Below are 18,186 nucleotides of genomic sequence, written 5' to 3'. Positions count from 1 at the left end.
GGGCCCTCAGGCCACCCTCATGGAGTCTGCTTATGATTGTTTGGTCAGAGACATTCACACCAGTGGCCTGTTGGAGTTCATTTTGTAGGGCAGGGGTCTTCAACTCCAGTCCTCGAGGGCTGGTGTCCTACACCTTTTATGTTTGTCTGTGGTCCAACACACCTGGGTCAAATGGCTGAATTACCTCCCCAGTATGCAGTCACGTTCTCCAGAGTGCTGTTAATGACCTCATTAATTGACTCAGGTGTGTTGAAGCAGTGACACATCTAAAGTTGCAGGGCACTGGCCCTTGAGGACTGGAGTTGAAGAGCCCTGATGTAGGGCTCTGGCAGTGCTCATCCTGTTCCTCCTTGCACAAAGGAGCAGATACCAGTCCTACTGATGGGTTAAGGACGTTCTCTGGCCCTGTCCAGCTCTCCCAGAGTAACTGCGTGTCTCCTTGGATCTCCTCCATGCTCTTGAGATTGTGCTGGGTGACACAGCAAACCTTCTGGCAATAGCACATATTGATTTGCCATCCTGGAGGACTTAGACTACCTGTGCAACCTTTGTAGAGTCCAGGTACTGCACCATGTTACCAGGAGTGACACTGACTCTAGTCAAATATAAAACTGGTGAGACACCAGTCAGAAAAGATGAGGAGGAAAAAAATGTCAGTGGCCTCCACCTGTAAAACCATTCCTGTTTTGGGTGCACCTGTTAACTTTATTAACACCAAAGCAGCTGAAATGATTAAACCCCCCCAATACTTAACTGACCAGATCAATATCCCAGAAGGTGAATTGATTTGATACTATGATTAAAAAGTGATCCTTTAATTATTTGGACAGTGTACACGTGGACAAAGTTGTTGGTACCCCTGTATTTTATGTACACATCTTAATATATGGTCAGAAATGAATGCAAACAAAGCAATTTTGTTTAATCAAAAAAATTTTAAATGTCCAAAGTTAATTTGGTAACAAGAACAAAACAAGATGCTTTCATGAAGTGAAACAAAAAATCCTGACATAAAATGTGTGTTGGACATAATTATTGGCACTGTTTGATGAATTTACAGTAAATAATCACTTTTACAGCCAGTTTTCTTTAGACAAGGGGTGGATACATGAACATTTCCAAGTCACTGAATATGTCTTGGACTTCACATCCATCAATCTTTAAGACATACAAACAGCATGGTACTGAATGGTAAATCTGTCTGGAGGAGGCAGTTCTCAAAAACTTAGTGATCGAGGAGAGGGAAGGCACCAAGACAACTCTGAAGAAGTTATACACGTCTGTGACTGTGATTGGATAAACTGTGCATAGTGCAACTTGTGTCTGTTGCACCATTTCACATAGCTTCATAGTGAAGTGGAGCAGAAAAGGATTTTCATACAACAAAACAGATTAAATCTAGGCTTGCATCTCTTCTGTACCTTCTGGTAAACTGTAGCTGAAATTTCACATCTTTATAAGAAAATGCTTCTCTGTGGCACACCAGCAAGAAGCTGTGTAACTGGTGATACAAGTTAAACATCACACTATGCGCAGGTCCTCAATCACAGCCACAAACGTCTATAATGTCTTCAGAGTTGTCATGGGTGTCTTGGTGGCCTCCTCACCCTGTCACTCAGTTTTTGACAACTGTCTCCTCCAGACAGATTTCCCATACAGTACCATACTGTTTGTATTTCTTAAAGACTGATGGAATGACATCTTTATATATAATGTGCCAATTACATTTATGCATCTTACATGAAGTAATAGCACATTTTAAAATAAATATGACTTATAGACCAAAATGTCTAATATGTGTGTCGGGGTGGGGGAGATGGGTTGGGGTCCGCTCCTTATTTTTGGACAGACATTGAGCACTTAGTACAATTAATACCCAAGAATACAGTTTGCCTAATAATTATGCATGCAGTGTGCGTGAGTGAGAGAGACCTTGTAAAGTGCTTTGAACATCTCTAGCAGATGAAGAAATGCTATAGAAATAGTGTCCATTTATTCATCTAATTGTAAATACTCCTGGGATCTTAAAATTTAATGGGAGGGGGGGGGGGGGGGGGGACAACTTACACTTAAAAATCTAGTTTAATACACATTTTACAAAAAAGAAACAAACGTTTCATTCCTGATAGCATCCATTATTCAAAGCATTTGAAGCTGGTTGTAGCAGAGATGGTTTAGCCAAATTAAAATGTAATTACGCAAGCTATACAGACAATACACATGAAAAAACTCATGATCAAAGCCAAGCTAATACTGACACATTCATAAACAAGGAAATTATGTCCAACTTAACATGTGCCTTTTGTTCTGCAGTTACGGCTTGGCATCTCTGGATGGTGCTGTGCCCAGTGGTCTCAACAATATTTTTGTTTCAAGTACATTGAAATAAAACATTTTTCTCTAATAACAATTTAAAAACATAACGTGACTTGTCCTTCAGTATTTTTCTGTATTTTTATACATTCTTCTCTGTGTGGGATCTCCTTCCCGGACAGATGTGTTTTGATTGGAGCACAGCCTCTGGACCAGCCAGTGACTCCTCTTTCACCGTTGTTTGTACAGCCTCTCACTTAGAAAATTTCTGCATCTCTGCAAGAATTAAAAGCAAACTGAGGATGAGGAGGATAAAATGCAAGACAGTGACAGTGGAGTGTGTGCAATGATCTCTCTTACCTTCATCCAGATCAATGACCTTTGGCTGAGTGTTCACATGGGCTTTTTCTTTCATCAGGTTGTTCTTGAAATCTACAATCACAATGAAGACGGTGTGAAAACACACACACTCAGACACACACACACCATCGCACACTTCCTTTCACCATACCGAATCTCTCCTCCCACGTGCACATCTGTACCTCAGTCACTTCCATCTCAAACTCCTCTGAGCTGCTGTGGTTTCTGCTAGACCTGTCGCAGTGGCAAAACCACAATCTGAGCATGGGCTTTTCAGTCGGACAGGAATCATGTGATCATGTCTTTAGGATGCTTACCTCATGGCTGCCTGCAGATCAAACTCTGAAACACAAAATCTGAGATTAAGAAACACAATTGCCATCCATTCTGTTTAACATCTACATTCAGGCTGAGGCATAACTGAGACCTTTTGTTCGATGGCGTGTGATCAGGATGATGATGATGAGGATGATGAAAGCCAGGAGGAGGAAAGAGGTGAGGACGTAGCCCAGCGGCAGCAGAAAGTGGTGTTTGTGGTCTGGCAGAATGACATTGATGACTTGTGGTGATTCAGCCTTTGTGGTGTCTGAGTAACACAGAAAGCACAGTAGTCAGCAGTTGTACTCATATTTTATTCATTTTTTATTTAAAACAAATGTATATGAATAAGAGACTTATAATAAACAAGGCCAGATGTGAAAAATTTCATTCTATCGCATATGTGACCACTGTTTGTCTCTTAGCAGGATTAGTCCACGATTCAGCTCATCCCCACAAAACATGGTACAATCATCAAACCTTTCAATGCTATAATTTTAACAGGGATCCAGATATGGATTCTAGATCATTGGAAGACAATTTGAGAAACATTTGTGTTTGTTTCACTACTCCTACAACGTGTTTGGGCCATTTTACACCACACTTGCTGTCTGCACATAGACTGAGCCCAGAATTGTCCTTCAAGGGTTTGTTTTGGCAAAGGTCAAGGTCATTGGGGTCAAAGGTTAAAATTATAGCCCCCACCCCACACGCCAATGTTCACCATACTTTACACACATGTAATGGAGTGTGCCGTCATTGTTGAAGAATCCCTGCTATGGGTGTGTCTTCACGTGACTGAAAAAGACCCCCGTCACACAGTAAGAATGCGCAGGAACTATGCCGACATGGCAAAAATAGCCATAATCCAGATGCAGTCAGGAGGGAAACAGGCGTGTAGACTGTGGGCGGATCCCATCCAGACTGCCTTGTCCACACCTGCACAACTGCATCCACAGCGTATTTAGACAACAGTTAGATGACAGACTGCTGTCAGATGGCTATAAAAAGCACTGAAGGCTGCCCAATGTCCAAACGTCTAGATGGCAAACACGGGGCCGTAGTGGGAGCCAGCGCTGTGTCCTCCCTGTGCACAGGACCTGCAGGTACTGGACATCAGAGTACAACCAATGTATGGCCATATGTGTCAAAACCGGCATCGGTGCTGTCACTCACTCACTCCCATGCAATCACATCTTCGCTCGTTCTCTCCTTCCCAACGCTCACTGAACTCACAGCAGGAGAGCGCACGTGCATGTGTGTGTAGAACAACTGATGAAATAATGAAATTATCGTGCTGGAGGTGAGATTCATGTTTAATAATGTTGCCATGGTCTGGTGAAACAGTTCCACGTCATGCCTCCTCCAGAGTTAGATGGTGATCATATCATAATATGTATTTTGCAGCGGTGAGATCTGTTCAGATGCGAGCTTCTGATGTGTGCAATGACACATTGAAGCGCATGAGACAGCCGTGGAGTGCTCCTGCCCATGGTGTCACAGATATGATGAATAGTTCACATTATTTATGTCACCCATGAGGAGGAATGGAAATGTATCTGTACTGTAAGGTCCATTATGGATATAACAGCCTGTTCAGATCTGCGGTGGTGTGCACCAGTGATGCCTAATCTGACCACTTTTTTTAGTAACGAGTAATCTAACGCGTTAATCTTTCCAAATCAGTAATCAGATTAAAGTTACTTCTCCATGTCACTGTGCGTTACTATTATTTTTCATTGTGGGTCGATAGCAGCATTAAACTTGGTCCGTGGGCAGGAGGTCGGGGTTCGACTGAACTGCCCACTTTCAGTGAGCTGTGAGCTTTTCATCCACGGTTTTTTGCAGCTGCTCGACTCGTCCTCACCTCTTAAAGCGCGGTGATCAGCACACCTGCACTGAACTTTACAAAGACATTTTTATACTTTTTTTCCTTCTTTATTTAGAATTCTGAGCTGAGTCGCTCTGTATCGTCTCATTAAAAACAGCTGATCCTCCGCGACGCGTCAACAACTAACACTATTTTCCACTCAAATGCACCTAAACTCTCTTTCTGAGGACCACATGATGTGAAAACGCAATAAAACTTTCTTACCTGTAAATCTGGTCATGTTTTCTGCATAAATAAATGTTATCCATTCTTTGTGCTCAAACGCCAAAGCAGGGGCGAATCTAGAAGGAATGGGGGCGTGGGGCAAGGATGTGCCCCCCCACAACACCCCTAGATTAAAGGTGCAATTTTGAAGCCGTTTTTTACTACAACTAATATTGCTTAAAATAATAATAATTTCGACAAGTAAAATGTTTAGAGAGAATTTAAATGTTAGAAAAATGTTAGAATTTAATAGTTACCTTTATAAACAATGTAGGCTCGAAATTGCAAGTTTTACTGTTACAGTGCTGTCAACAGTTAAATATGAGGTCAAGAAAGACGTCTTTATTTTACTTTTTATAAAACAAGTATTTATTTTCATTGAAGTCAAGAAAGGGTGACTATAAAGTGAGTTTTGGCAAAACAGGTATCATTGTCATGTTGAGGTGGCAGAGGGTTGTTGTCGGCAGCTGGGAAAAGTAACTAAAAAAGTAACTAGTAATCTAACTTAGTTACTTTTACAATTGAGTAATCAGTAAAGTAACTAAGTTACTTTTACAATTGAGTAATCAGTAAAGTAACTAAGTTACTTTTTCAAAGTAACTGTGACAACACTGGTGTGCACTGTGCAAAGCACTGACCTGCGGTGGCACACAGTGCTTTCAGTTTGATTGCACACTGTTCACACACACTGCACATGATAAATGCATACCACATACATGTTATTACATATCAACATTTCCTTTGCCCTCCCTGGCCGGAGTCCAGTGGAAGTGGACATACGTGGCACAAGCAGGACATGCTGCCAGGCTTTACTGTGACCAACCCATCTCAGAGTTCAATCAACCGCAATCAGATCATTTCAAATGCTGTTATGATGCTGTCAAAATATGTAGATTGTAATCAGATGGTGCACAAACTGCACATAGACCACCATCAGATTGGCATCCCATCTTGACAGTGTGAAGAGTGTTTTGAACTGTGCAACACACTTGGGACAGCTAATTGAATGAGACCAATTACATATGTTGACTGCTCTGAGACTGCTGTCCGTCTGTCTTCAGACCACACCTTGATACTATTTACTACATTCTATTAAAAAATGTGAGGATGTTAAAGGTATAAACCGATCATTGGAAGTACACTGCCTGCTGGAGATGGTGCAAGGATAGATGGTGGCATCTTCAGGGATGACAGCATTCTTACTGCAATAATGTTTCTCTCTGACAGTTTGAATCTGCCTCTGCTCAAAGATGCTGACTGCAAATGTCAGTATAGAGCTTCAGATAGACTGGTTCACGGCTGAGGTCTCGCAGGTCCCGACCAACCGCGTGCTGGGTAATCGGGAGAGTCGGGAGTTTTCCCGGTGGGCTGGTCCAACCTGGGGCCGTTGTGAGGGGGTGTTAATATATACATACATATATGACCACCACTGTTAGGCTACACAGCAAGACACTTGGGTTGCTGTATCTTAAAGAGAAGACATTAAGTGTTAAAAATGTCTTACAATCACGAAAATTCACAAGAAAATAACTTAAGACTGCTTTTTTTGCAACGTTATCTTTTCCAAAGCCCGAGGTAGGGACATCCCATTACACATTTAACACCCCTATGCATTCATTACAGTTAGTTCAGTCCAACCAAGCCCTGTGCACTCAGATGGGACTTGCGCTACTAGCAAGTACAGAAGGAATGGCCCGTGAGTGAAAAGATGGACAGAAAAAAGCCAGGTGGAGCTGAAAAAGATAGATTAAGAAAAAGACACTGACTTGGCTGGGCAGACACTGTACGATATTTTCAATCGTTGTACTTGGCTCCAGCTCAAACTGTGCGACAAAACCGCAGGGTTTAAAAGTTCAGAGCGCACGATTCATGTTCTCACACTGTACGACCCGATGCTCTGATGCGATCTGACTGTTCACATTGTACCCTTCAAAAACCACACGTTGGGGTCGCGTTTCTTTTTTTTTTTTTTAAATTATTTCGTGCCTATCAGCGCGCAAAGTGAGTGAAATCAGGTGGGTGGAGACTGAGCACATATGCACGTGCACACACACACAGCAGACAGCAACGTGATTCATGAGAGGACAAAAAAGAAAACAAACGTTCATAAGTGTTGCTACTTACACTGTTGTATAAATAAACTATATTTCATACAGAGTCATACAGCTGTGCAAGGTGTAGCAACTTATTCCCTCATCTGTCGTGAATCCTGTTATTGTCTGCTGTGTGTGTGCGCGTGCTCGCATATACGTTCAGTCTCCCCCACCTGATTTCACTCACTGTGCGCGCTGATAGGCATGAACTTTAATATGATATTAGGTTATTGCGAGGGAACGCAATAAAAAAAAAACACAAGACTTTACATGAGATCACTGTTTGCTCTCTCCGGTGTTTGCACACGCACAGTGCGCGAGGTAATCAGCGCTTAGACGCTTGTAGCGCTACTTCAACAGCGCAGAACCCTCGCGAGTCACGACGGCCGACCAAAATACCAAACAGGGTTGATATTCATCTGACCATATGATTCCCCATCGGGAGGTGGTCGTGAGATGTTAAACGCAGCTCGTTACTCCATGTAGACTGCACGATGCAGGACGCACGATTAAGCTGAAACTCGGCGCAATCCAAAAAATTCTCACACAAGTGAAAAATTGGCTGAAAAAGGGCCAAAAATGGTGAGTTAACAATACCGTTCTTGTTTTAACTAACTAGCTTTTACTTTTTATTATAAGCCACCCAATTTTCACAGTCAGTCAGCACATAAATGCTGGATTGAAATGCCACAGAAGAACTCTTATCGCTGTGCGCTGGCAGTTTTTGGGCCGGATGGATATGAAACTCCTGGGCTGAAAAATGTTCCCAGCACGCCCCTGGTCCCGACATTAATGTTACAGGTATAATGAGGATGGCTTTGTTTCACTTCTGCTGACCATCTTGATGGCGAGTGCCATCCTGCAGGTGATTAACAATTCCCTTATCGGTCCTTCAGAGCAGCCGTTGCTTTTGAGGTGTTTTATCAGGAAAATGATCATTTCTTTATGTTGATTGCAGACACTTTAGCGGGTCTGTAATCAACCACTTCTGCAGCGGCTGTTCTTGAAGACTGAAGCAACGAAGCAGTGCTCCAACCCACTGCTTCGTTGGTTCGTTGCTTCACTGCTTTTCAGAAGTGGCAAGTCCGCTTCTTAACCCCTCTCAAAGCCATTTAAAAATGTCAATTGTGAGTCACTTTTGTGAAGATTAAAGCCACTAACTGCGACTTTTGTCTTGTTGCAAGCAAGAAACAAGAATCGTCCTCCGTTATGTTTGCACAGCTCCAAACACTGTGCCGCTCTCTGCAGAGTCAAGTTAGAGTGCGGCCGGAATTGATAACTTAAACGCGATCAAAGTACACCTCTTTCCAAATGTTGTAACACAGACAACAAACTACAACAGACTAAAACATTTTTTTTCCTCCCAAAATGAGACGTACTGCGTTCTTTATGAATTACATTGATGCTGACTTGCAGTGCAACCAGCTGCAAGAGCTCAACTCAGAGGTATGTAGTGACATTTTTTTTTATCTTTATTTCATTCATTTAAAAGAAAAAGACAGAAAAGCAGAAATGAAATTGACAAGACTTTGAATGAAAAAGGAGCAGAGAGAAGAACAAGTCTTATATTTTCTGCCCCTTTTTTACAATACAATCTTTCAATTTTAAGTATTATTCAACATTATTAAACAGATTACATTTTTGACTTGTCACATACCACTGACTTATTTCATAATTTTAACCATTATTTAAAAGATTACATCCCTAACATGTTACATTTTAAACTTAAAACATTCTAGACATCACTAACAGATCACACCCTAGGCTTTGTCATAGCCCACTGACTTATTTCATAGTTTCATACTTACTTAATACATCTAATTTAATACGTTTTTTTAAATCATTTAAGTGACCTTGATTCTTTGATTTGTTGAGGTTGTTCCATAATTTTACACCATTCACTGCAATACTCCGTTCCTTTACTTTGGTTCTGAATCTTGTTGTTTTTTTTTAAAGACTTCTATTCCTTTCAAATTATAAGTACTTACTCTTTTTTCAAACATATTTTGAATGTTTATTGGTAAGGTATTTTTGTTAGCTTGATGCATTGTTTGTTTCATGCCATTAATGTCTGAATGGAAATGCTTTTGAGAAAAACTACAGATTTTGTTTATTTTTATTTATGTGCAGAGATCAATGATCCAGTGACCAGTTTCAGACTCAATAAAATGTTACTGACATAGAAAACCCGTAAAGCCTACTTTTAGTACACAAAAAATTCACAGGAGGTAGTGATAAGGAAATCAATAAGGAATCAGATCAATAAGGGGAATTGATAGATAAAATCTTACAAATACCCATCCCTGTAAAGTTGAATTAATATTATTTATGTTAAAATGTGTTAGTTATGCCAAAGGTATAAACACATTTAAAACACAAACACACAGAAATGTTTAAATGCTTTAAAAAAAAAAAAAAGATGTTTAAAATATGACAAAAGATAAAAATAGAACAGAAAATTCTTTAAAAAATTTTAAAATGTTTTAAAAGGGTGTAAAATGTATGAAAGAATAAAAAGATCTTTAAAAAACACGTTTAAAATGTTTACAAAGGCTGTAAAATGTGTAAATGCATAGACAGTTCTTTAAAAATGCACAAATACTTTTAAAATGTGTTTAAGATGTGTAAAAGAATAAAAAGAAACATACAGACATGTTGAAACAGTGTGTATGTGTGTTGTGGGGGGCAGCTATTCATTTGTTCTCTGGGGGGAGCTCACTCTCCCACACTTTGAAAACCCTTGCCCTAAAGCATGACTGGCCTTGCCAATTCTGGGGGATACGTCCTCATTGATGGTAGCATTTTGAGCCAGTGTACTGACAAGATAACAAACCTTGTCTATAGCATTCAGATGAGTAATGCTGATGGTGGTCTGTAATCACCACCTGAACATGGTTGCAGCATTGCTTCCATCTTCCTCTTGCTGATGGTGAAGCCAAAGCTGTGACAGGACAACTCCAGGTGCAATGCCAGAAGATAGTTACTTGATAGCTGGGATGTGGATTCTGTAATTGCCCAGACGAGGTCAAATTCACCAAAAATCATGTATTGTGGTCACAGTCATGTCTGTCATTCTGTTTGTTAGCCAACTCCTCCCAGCTCCTTTCGCTCAATTCTACCGAACGCTGCATGTCAGCAAAGGTTGGCCCTGAAATTGGCATTTTTTAATTCTTTTTTTTTTTTTTTTTTGGCAAAAATGAAGCTCAAGCAATTAGATTTTTAATCCTATTTGGGCCAAATATGGTATACATTTAGGTAGATTCCAGAATGGCCCTGGCCAGGTCAACCAATTTGGATATACAGTCGTGTTCAGAATAATAGTAGTGCTGTGACTAAAAAGTTTAATCCAGGTTTCGAGTATATTTCTTATTGTCACATGGGAAACAAGGTACCAGTAGATTCAGCAGATTCTCACAAATCCAACAAGACCAAGCATTCATGATATGCACACTCTTAAGGCTATGAAATTGGGCTATTAGTAAAAAAAAGTAGAAAAGGGGGTGTTCACAATAATAGTAGCATCTGCTGTTGACGCTACAAACTCACTGTTCTTCTGAACAATGTCTTGAACGTCCCATTTTCCTCAGGCTTTCAAAGAGAAAAGCATGTTCAACAGGTGCTGGCTTCATCCTTAAATAGGGGACACCTGATTCACACCTGTTTGTTCCACAAAATTGACAAACTCACTGACTGAATGCCACACTATTGTGAACACCCCCTTTTCTACTTTTTTTTTTTTTTACTAATAGCCCGATTTCATAGCCTTAAGAGTGTGCATATCATGAATGCTTGGTCTTGTTGGATTTTTGAGAATCTACTGAATCTACTGGTACCTTGTTTCCCATGTAACAATAAGAAATATACTCAAAACCTGGATTAATCTTTTTAGTCACATAGCACTACTATTATTCTGAACACTTGTTTCCCCCTTGTTTCTGCTTAAAATCTATCTATCATCATAGTGCAACAATCATTTCCACATAAATGTTGTGAAAGTGTAGTGACACGGACCCACAACAGGAGGCGCAAATGAACGGCCAATAGATGAGCCAAAAAGTAACAATTTAATGTTGTGAAATGTGCACAATGGAATACAGACAATCTCAGAATATAATTACAGTCAATTCACAAAGGTGACATGTGGGCAGGCTCGAGGATAGAAGACGTCTGTCCTGAGAAGAGCCGGAACCACACGATTTCCGCCGCCACTGAACCTGGTGAATACTGGAGCCGCCAAGTCCCGAATTCCCAGGTGATCACCGTCCCCGACTGTCGGATCTGGTACTGCTGGCGAGAACAAAGACAGTCAAGTGTAGGTGTGTGCACACTCAGTAACAACAACGGTGGGAATGTCACCTCCACCTCTCACTCGATATGTGTTGCAGCGGTCCCTCAGAGGAAAAAGAGTGCCGTCCTGCACAGCCTCCACAAACGAAGGACCGGTACTCCTGCAAACACTCACAATAGACAGATTCAGAAAATACCACAAAGGCTGAGGATATTACCTCCAATGAAGTACGATATCTCGGCGATGAGGTGGAGATGACGTCTGGGTTTTATGGAGTGCGATGATGAAGAATGAGTGACAGCTGTCAGGAGTTAATGAGTGACAGCTGTCACTCCCGGCTGTGTCTGTGGCGGCAGCGCCCTCTCGTGCCTGAAGCCCGCACTTCAGGCAGGGTGCCCTCTGGTGGTGGGCCAGCAGTACCTCCTCTTCTGGCGGCCCACACAACAGGACCCCCCCCTCAACGGGCGCCTCCTGGCACCCAACCAGGCTTGTCCGGGTGTCGACGGTAGAAATCGGCCAGGAGGGCCGGATCCAGGATGAAGCTCCTCTTCACCCAGGAGCGTTCTTCGGGTCCATACCCCTCCTAGTCCACCAAATACTGGAACCCCCGGCCCATTCGACGGACGTCCAGGAGCCGGCGCACTGTCCAAGCCGGCTCCCCGTCAATGATCCGGGCAGGAGGCGGAGCCGGACCGGGAGCACAGAGGGGTGAGGTGTGGTGAGGTTTGATGCACGACACATGGAAAACCGGGTGGATCCGCAGTGAAGCTCCGACTCCCAGCTTCACTGCGGATCTGAGGATTTTGAGGATCTTGAATGGTCCAATGTAACGGTCCTTCAACTTAGGGGAGTCCACTTGGAGGGGGATGTCCTTCGTGGACAGCCACACCTCCTGCCCGGGCTGGTAAACAGGGGCCGGGGATCGCCGGCGGTCCGCATGGGTCTTCGCCCTCGTCCGGGCCTTCAACAAGGCAGAACGGGCGGAGCGCCACACCCGACGGCACTTCCGCAGGTGGGCCTGGACCGAGGGCACACCGACCTCTCCCTCCACCACGGGAAACAATGGGGGCTGATACCCCAAACACACCTCAAACGGGGAGAGGCCGGTGGCAGAGGACACCTGGCTGTTATGTGCATACTCGATCCAGGCCAGATGTTCACTCCAGGCCATCGGGTGTGCGGACGTTACGCAGCGCAGGGCTTGCTCCAATTCCTGATTGGCCCGTTCTGCCTGTCCATTTGTCTGCGGGTGATACCCGGACGAGAGGCTCACAGTGGCCCCCAGTTCCCGGCAGAAGCTCCTCCAGACGTGTGAGGAGAACTGGGGACCACGATCAGAGACGATGTTGGTGGGTATCCCATGCAGACGGACGACGTGGTGGACCAGGAGGTCTGCTGTCTCCTGGGCTGTTGGGAGCTTCGGGAGGGCCACGAAGTGGGCTGCCTTGGAGAATCGGTCCACTATCGTGAAGATGGTGGTGTTGCCCTGGGACGACGGGAGGCCCGTGACAAAATCCAGGCCGATGTGGGACCAGGGGAGATGAGGCACAGGAAGCGGCTGGAGAAGCCCTTGGGACCTCTTGTGGTCTGCCTTGCCCCTGGCACAGGTGGTGCAGGCCTGGATGTACTCCCGGACGTCGGCCTCCATAGACGCCCACCAGTTGCGCTGCCGGACAACTGCCACGGTCCTTCGCACCCCTGGATGACAGGAGAGCTTGGAACCGTGACAGAAGTCCAAGACTGCAGCTCTGGCCTCTGGTGGGACGTATAGACGGTTCTTCGGACCGGTTCCGGGGTCCGGGCTCCGTGCCAGGGCCTCCCGGACGGTCTTCTCCACGTCCCAGGTGAGGGTGGCCACGATAGTGGACTCCGGAATGATGGGCACCGGTGGATCCGACAGCACCGTTTTGACTTCGCCTTCGTGTACCCGGGACAAGGCATCCGATCTCTGGTTCTTGGTCCCGGGGCGATAGGTGATCCGGAAGTCAAAACGTCCGAAGAACAGTGACCAGCGGGCTTGCCTGGGGTTCAGCCGCTTGGCGGTCCTGATATACTCCAGGTTCCGATGGTCAGTGAAAACCGTGAACGGCACAGACGCTCCCTCCAACAGGTGTCTCCACTCCTCAAGAGCCTCTTTCACCGCAAGGAGTTCTCGATTGTCGACATCATAGTTCCGTTCAGCTGGGGTCAACCTGCGAGAAACGTAGGCACACGGGTGAAGAACCTTATCGGTCTCTCCGCTCTGGGATAGCACGGCTCCTATCCCTGAGTCAGAGGCATCCACTTCAACCACGAACTTTGGCTAGGGTCGGGCTGCACCAAAACTGGCGCAGTACAGAACCGTCGTTTCAACTCCTTGAACGCGGCTTCGCACCGATCCGACCAGGTGAAGGGGACTTTTGGAGAGGTCAGGGCTGTCAGGGGGCTAACTACCTGACTGTAGCCCTTAATGAACCTCCTATAGAAATTAGCGAAGCCGAGGAACTGTTGCAGCTTCCTACGGCTTGTTGGTTGGGGCCAATCTCTCACCGCCGCAACCTTGGCCGGATCAGGGGCGACGGAGTTAGAGGAGATGATAAACCCCAGGAAGGACAAAGACGTGCGTTGAAACTCGTACTTCTCGCCCTTCACAAACAGTCGGTTCTCTAATAACCGCTGCAGGACCTGATGTACATGCTGGACATGGGTCTCAGGATCCAGAGAAAAGATGAGAATATCGTCCAGATATACGAAGACGAATCGGTGCAGGAAGTCCCGCAAGACATCGTTAACCAAGGCTTGGAACGTCGCGGGGGCGTTGGTGAGGCCGAACGGCATGACCAGGTACTCAAAGTGACCTAACGGGGTGTTAAATGCCGTCTTCCATTCGTCTCCCTTCCGGATCCGAACCAGGTGATACGCATTTCTAAGATCCAGCTTAGTAAAGATTTTGGCTCCATGCAGGGGGGTGAACACGGAATCCAACAATGGCAACGGGTATCGGTTGCGAACCGTAATCTCATTCAGCCCCCTGTAATCAATGCATGGACGGAGTCCGCCATCTTTCTTGCCCACAAAAAAGAAACCTGCCCCCATCGGGGAGGTGGAGTTCCGGATCAGCCCGGCAGCTAATGAGTCCCGGATGTAGGTCCCCATTGATTCGCGCTCAGGTCGTGAGAGGTTGTACAGCCTGCTGGACGGGAACTCAGCGCCTGGAACCAAATCAATGGCACAATCGTACGGACGGTGCGGGGGAAGGGTGAGTGCCAGATCCTTGCTGAAGACGTCAGCAAGATCGTGGTACTCAACCGGCACTGCCGTCAGATTGGGAGGGACTTTGACCTCCTCCTTAGCCTGTAAACCGGGAGGAACCGAGGATCCTAAACACACCCGATGGCAGGTTTCGCTCCACTGAACCACCACCCCAGATGGCCAATCAATCCGGGGATTGTGCTTCAACATCCATGGGAAGCCCAAAATCACGTGGGAGGTAGAAGGAGTTACAAAAAACTCAATCTCCTCCCGATGGTTTCCAGACACCACCAGAGTTACTGGTTGTGTCTTGTGTGTGATTAAAGGGAGGAGGGTGCCATCTAGTGCCCGCACCTGCAATGGCGAAGGAAGCGCCACCAGAGGGAGCCCTACCTCCCTTGCCCATCTGCTGTCTAGCAGATTCCCTTCTGACCCCATGTCCACCAGTGCTGGGGTTTGAAGGGTTAAATCCCCGCTCAGGATTGTAACTGGGAGTCGTGTGGCAATCTGTGTGTGTCTCACGTGAATGTTTTGACCCCCCCTTAGCCCAGTCTCTGAGGGCGGTTGTTGTTGTGGCCGTTTGGGGCAGTTTTTCTGTGTGTGCTCCTTTGAGCTGCAGAGAAAACACTCCCCGCGGATCAGCCTCCTCATTTTGGCCCTGTGCATTTCCCTAACAACGTCAGCAGGGGGAGCGCTGCGGCTGTGGAGCGTGGGGAGGGCGGCCCCTTTTCGAACCTGGAAGGGAGAGGGGCGGCGCGTATCCGGCCACGTCCTTCGCCTCGCTCCCGACGGCGTTTCTCCAACCGATTGTCTAACCATATAACGAGATCGATAAGCCCATCTAAATCCCGCGGTTCCTCCTTAGCTACCAGATGCTCCTTCAGGACCAACGACAGTCCGTTTATGAAGGCGGCGCGGAGCGCAACGTTGTTCAAGCCGGACCTCGCAGCCGCTATGCGGAAGTCGACTGCATATTCGGCTGCACACCGGCGCCCCTGTCGCATTGACAGCAGCATTGTTGAAGCAGTCTCTCCTCTGTTAGGGTGATCAAACACTGTTCTGAACTCCCCCACAAACCCAGTGTATGCTGATAACAACCGTGAGTTCTGTTCCCAGAGCGCCGTAGCCCAGGCGCGTGCCTTACCCCGAAGCAGAGCAATCACATAAGCTATTTTATTAGCGTCTGACGCGTACATGACGGGACGTTGTGCGAAGACGAGCGAACACTGCATGAGAAAGTCCGCGCACGTCTCCACACAACCTCTGTACGGCTCAGGAGGGCTTATGTATGCTTCAGGGGATGGTGGGAGGGGTTGTTGAACCACCACTGGAACGTTCATATCCTGCACAGGGTCGGCAGGAGGAGGAGCTGCAGCAGCGCCCTGAGCGCTCGCCGCCACCTGCGTGGAGAGAGCCTCCACCCTGCGGTTCAGGAGGATGTTTTGCTCGGTCATTTGATCCAACCGAGCCGTAAAGGCGGTGAGAATGTGCTGCAGCTCACCAATCACGCCTCCTGCAGACGCCTGCGCTCCCTGCTCTCCCATTGGTCGTTCAACAGCCGGGTGACGCCCCTCGGAGTCCATGACGCTGGCCGAGATATCCTGTTGTGAAAGTGTAGTGACACGGACCCACAACAGGGGGCGCAAATGAACGGCCAATAGATGAGCCAAAAAGTAACAATTTAATGTTGTGAAATGTGCACAACGAAATACAGACAATCTCAGAATATAATTACAGTCAATTCACAAAGGTGACATGTGGGCAGGCTCGAGGATAGAAGACGTCTGTCCTGAGAAGAGCCGGAACCACACGATTTCCGCCGCCACTGAACCTGGTGAATACTGGAGCCGCCAAGTCCCGAATTCCCAGGTGATCACCGTCCCCGACTGTCGGATCTGGTACTGCTGGCGAGAACAAAGACAGTCAAGTGTAGGTGTGTGCACACCCAGTAACAACAACGGTGGGAATGCCACCTCCACCTCTCACTCGATATGTGTTGCAGCGGTCCCTCAGAGGAAAAACAGTGCCGTCCTGCACAGCCTCCACAAACGAAGGACCGATACTCCTGCAAACACTCACAATAGACAGATTCAGAAAATACCACAAAGGCTGAGGATATTACCTCCAATGAAGTACGATATCTCGGTGATGAGGTGGAGATGACGTCTGGGTTTTATGGAGTGCGATGATGAAGAATGAGTGACAGCTGTCAGGAGTTAATGAGTGACAGCTGTCACTCCCGGCTGTGTCTGTGGCGGCAGCGCCCTCTCGTGCCTGAAGCCCGCACTTCAGGCAGGGCGCCCTCTGGTGGTGGGCCAGCAGTACCTCCTCTTCTGGCGGCCCACACAACAATAAATTCAGCATTATTTCATCATAAAAGACAGAGGAAGCGATCAGAGCGCCACAGCTACATGAGCTGCTAGCTGCTGCATTCACTGCGCCTCCGTCATTTCAAAGTGTCACAGATTATCGCCTTGCTTCTGCTTAAAACTGACTTTAGAATTATTTAAGAGGTTTTATCTTGTCATCTGATGGTTAATAATCACATTTTTCCCTCTGATCACTTTGGGTGAAGAGACTCAGTCTCAGAAGAGCTGCTGAGCTCCAAAATGACGCATGCACAGTGGAGGCAGGGTGGAACAATTTTTTTAGGGGGTACCATTTCGTCTGCAATACCGGCATTAGGTGATGTGTGTGTTTATGTCAAGGAGTACGAGAAACACCCAGTTTCATTTCTGGTACATTAAAAATGTGCAGGGCAAGAAGCAGCTGCAGACCTCAGACGCGATAAGGTTGAGCCAAAATGACATCCAGCCTGAAAGTCATGCTGTGATTTACTTTTCCTGGCACTAAAATACAGAAAAGTGGAATGGGGAGAGAGGCATAAAGGAAGGCCAGAGCTGGGTGGAAGAGAGGAAGAGGGCCAAGGGTGAGGACATGGAGATGATTCTCCAGAGGTTCACCTCAAAATGGCAAAGCTCAGAGACTCCACCAAACACAGCAACTTCTGCACATCAAAACTTTGATCAGCATAACGAATCCTCTAATGCTCCCTTTCAAAGTGGTTTCATTCTGTTTTCTGCTCCTGTGGGATCAGACATGTTTGTGTTTAGGCTGGCTGCCCTGTTCTCACCCCGTCCAAATCCCTCTCCTAGGAGAAAGAGGGGGAGGATTGACGTCTTTCTGTTGTTGTTTCCTATCAACAGATCCTCTCTTTGTCTGTTTCTCTGTGGTAGACCAGTCTGTCTGTGCATCAGCATGACCGGCTGACAGACAGCAAAAAAATGGATGTGAAAAACTGTGAAGAAAACCAACAAATGCAAACATTTGGGATCCAAGAAGGAGAAAAACAATGCAGAAAAAAGGGAAAGTGAAGTTTGGGAGAAGGGCGCGGGGTGGGGGGGTGGGGTCAGGCTTCTTCATGAAAACGCCAAAGTCAGAACAGAGTCTGAGTCAGAAAGAAGACAAAACTCAGAGAGGACCTGGTG

The 18,186-nt window shown here is 46.0% G+C and overlaps 1 protein-coding gene across 3 annotated transcripts in view; it reads right to left on the bottom strand.

Annotated features, from left to right (window-relative positions):
* Positions 1-2,449: 2,449 nt before the first annotated feature.
* Positions 2,450-18,186, bottom strand: part of LOC117507152 (matrix remodeling-associated protein 8-like) — a 39,798-nt gene continuing 24,061 nt past the window's right edge. For 2 of the 3 annotated variants that reach the window (XM_034166949.1, XM_034166951.1), the window contains 5 exons: positions 3,101-3,259; positions 2,991-3,015; positions 2,825-2,907; positions 2,674-2,745; positions 2,450-2,589 (listed from right to left, as the gene is read on the bottom strand). In XM_034166949.1, coding sequence (XP_034022840.1) covers positions 2,567-2,589; positions 2,674-2,745; positions 2,825-2,907; positions 2,991-3,015; positions 3,101-3,259 — 362 coding nt within the window. In that variant the 3' untranslated portion in view covers positions 2,450-2,566. Of the gene's footprint in view, positions 2,590-2,673; positions 2,746-2,824; positions 2,910-2,990; positions 3,016-3,100; positions 3,260-18,186 lie in introns of all 3 variants that reach the window. The other variant, XM_034166950.1, reaches the window with a different exon arrangement.

This window comes from Thalassophryne amazonica, chromosome 3 (genome assembly GCF_902500255.1).
Source record: "Thalassophryne amazonica chromosome 3, fThaAma1.1, whole genome shotgun sequence".
Classification (NCBI taxonomy): domain Eukaryota; kingdom Metazoa; phylum Chordata; class Actinopteri; order Batrachoidiformes; family Batrachoididae; genus Thalassophryne; species Thalassophryne amazonica.
Note: the sequence above shows the minus strand (reverse complement) of the source record. Positions and strands in the feature narration are given on the sequence as shown.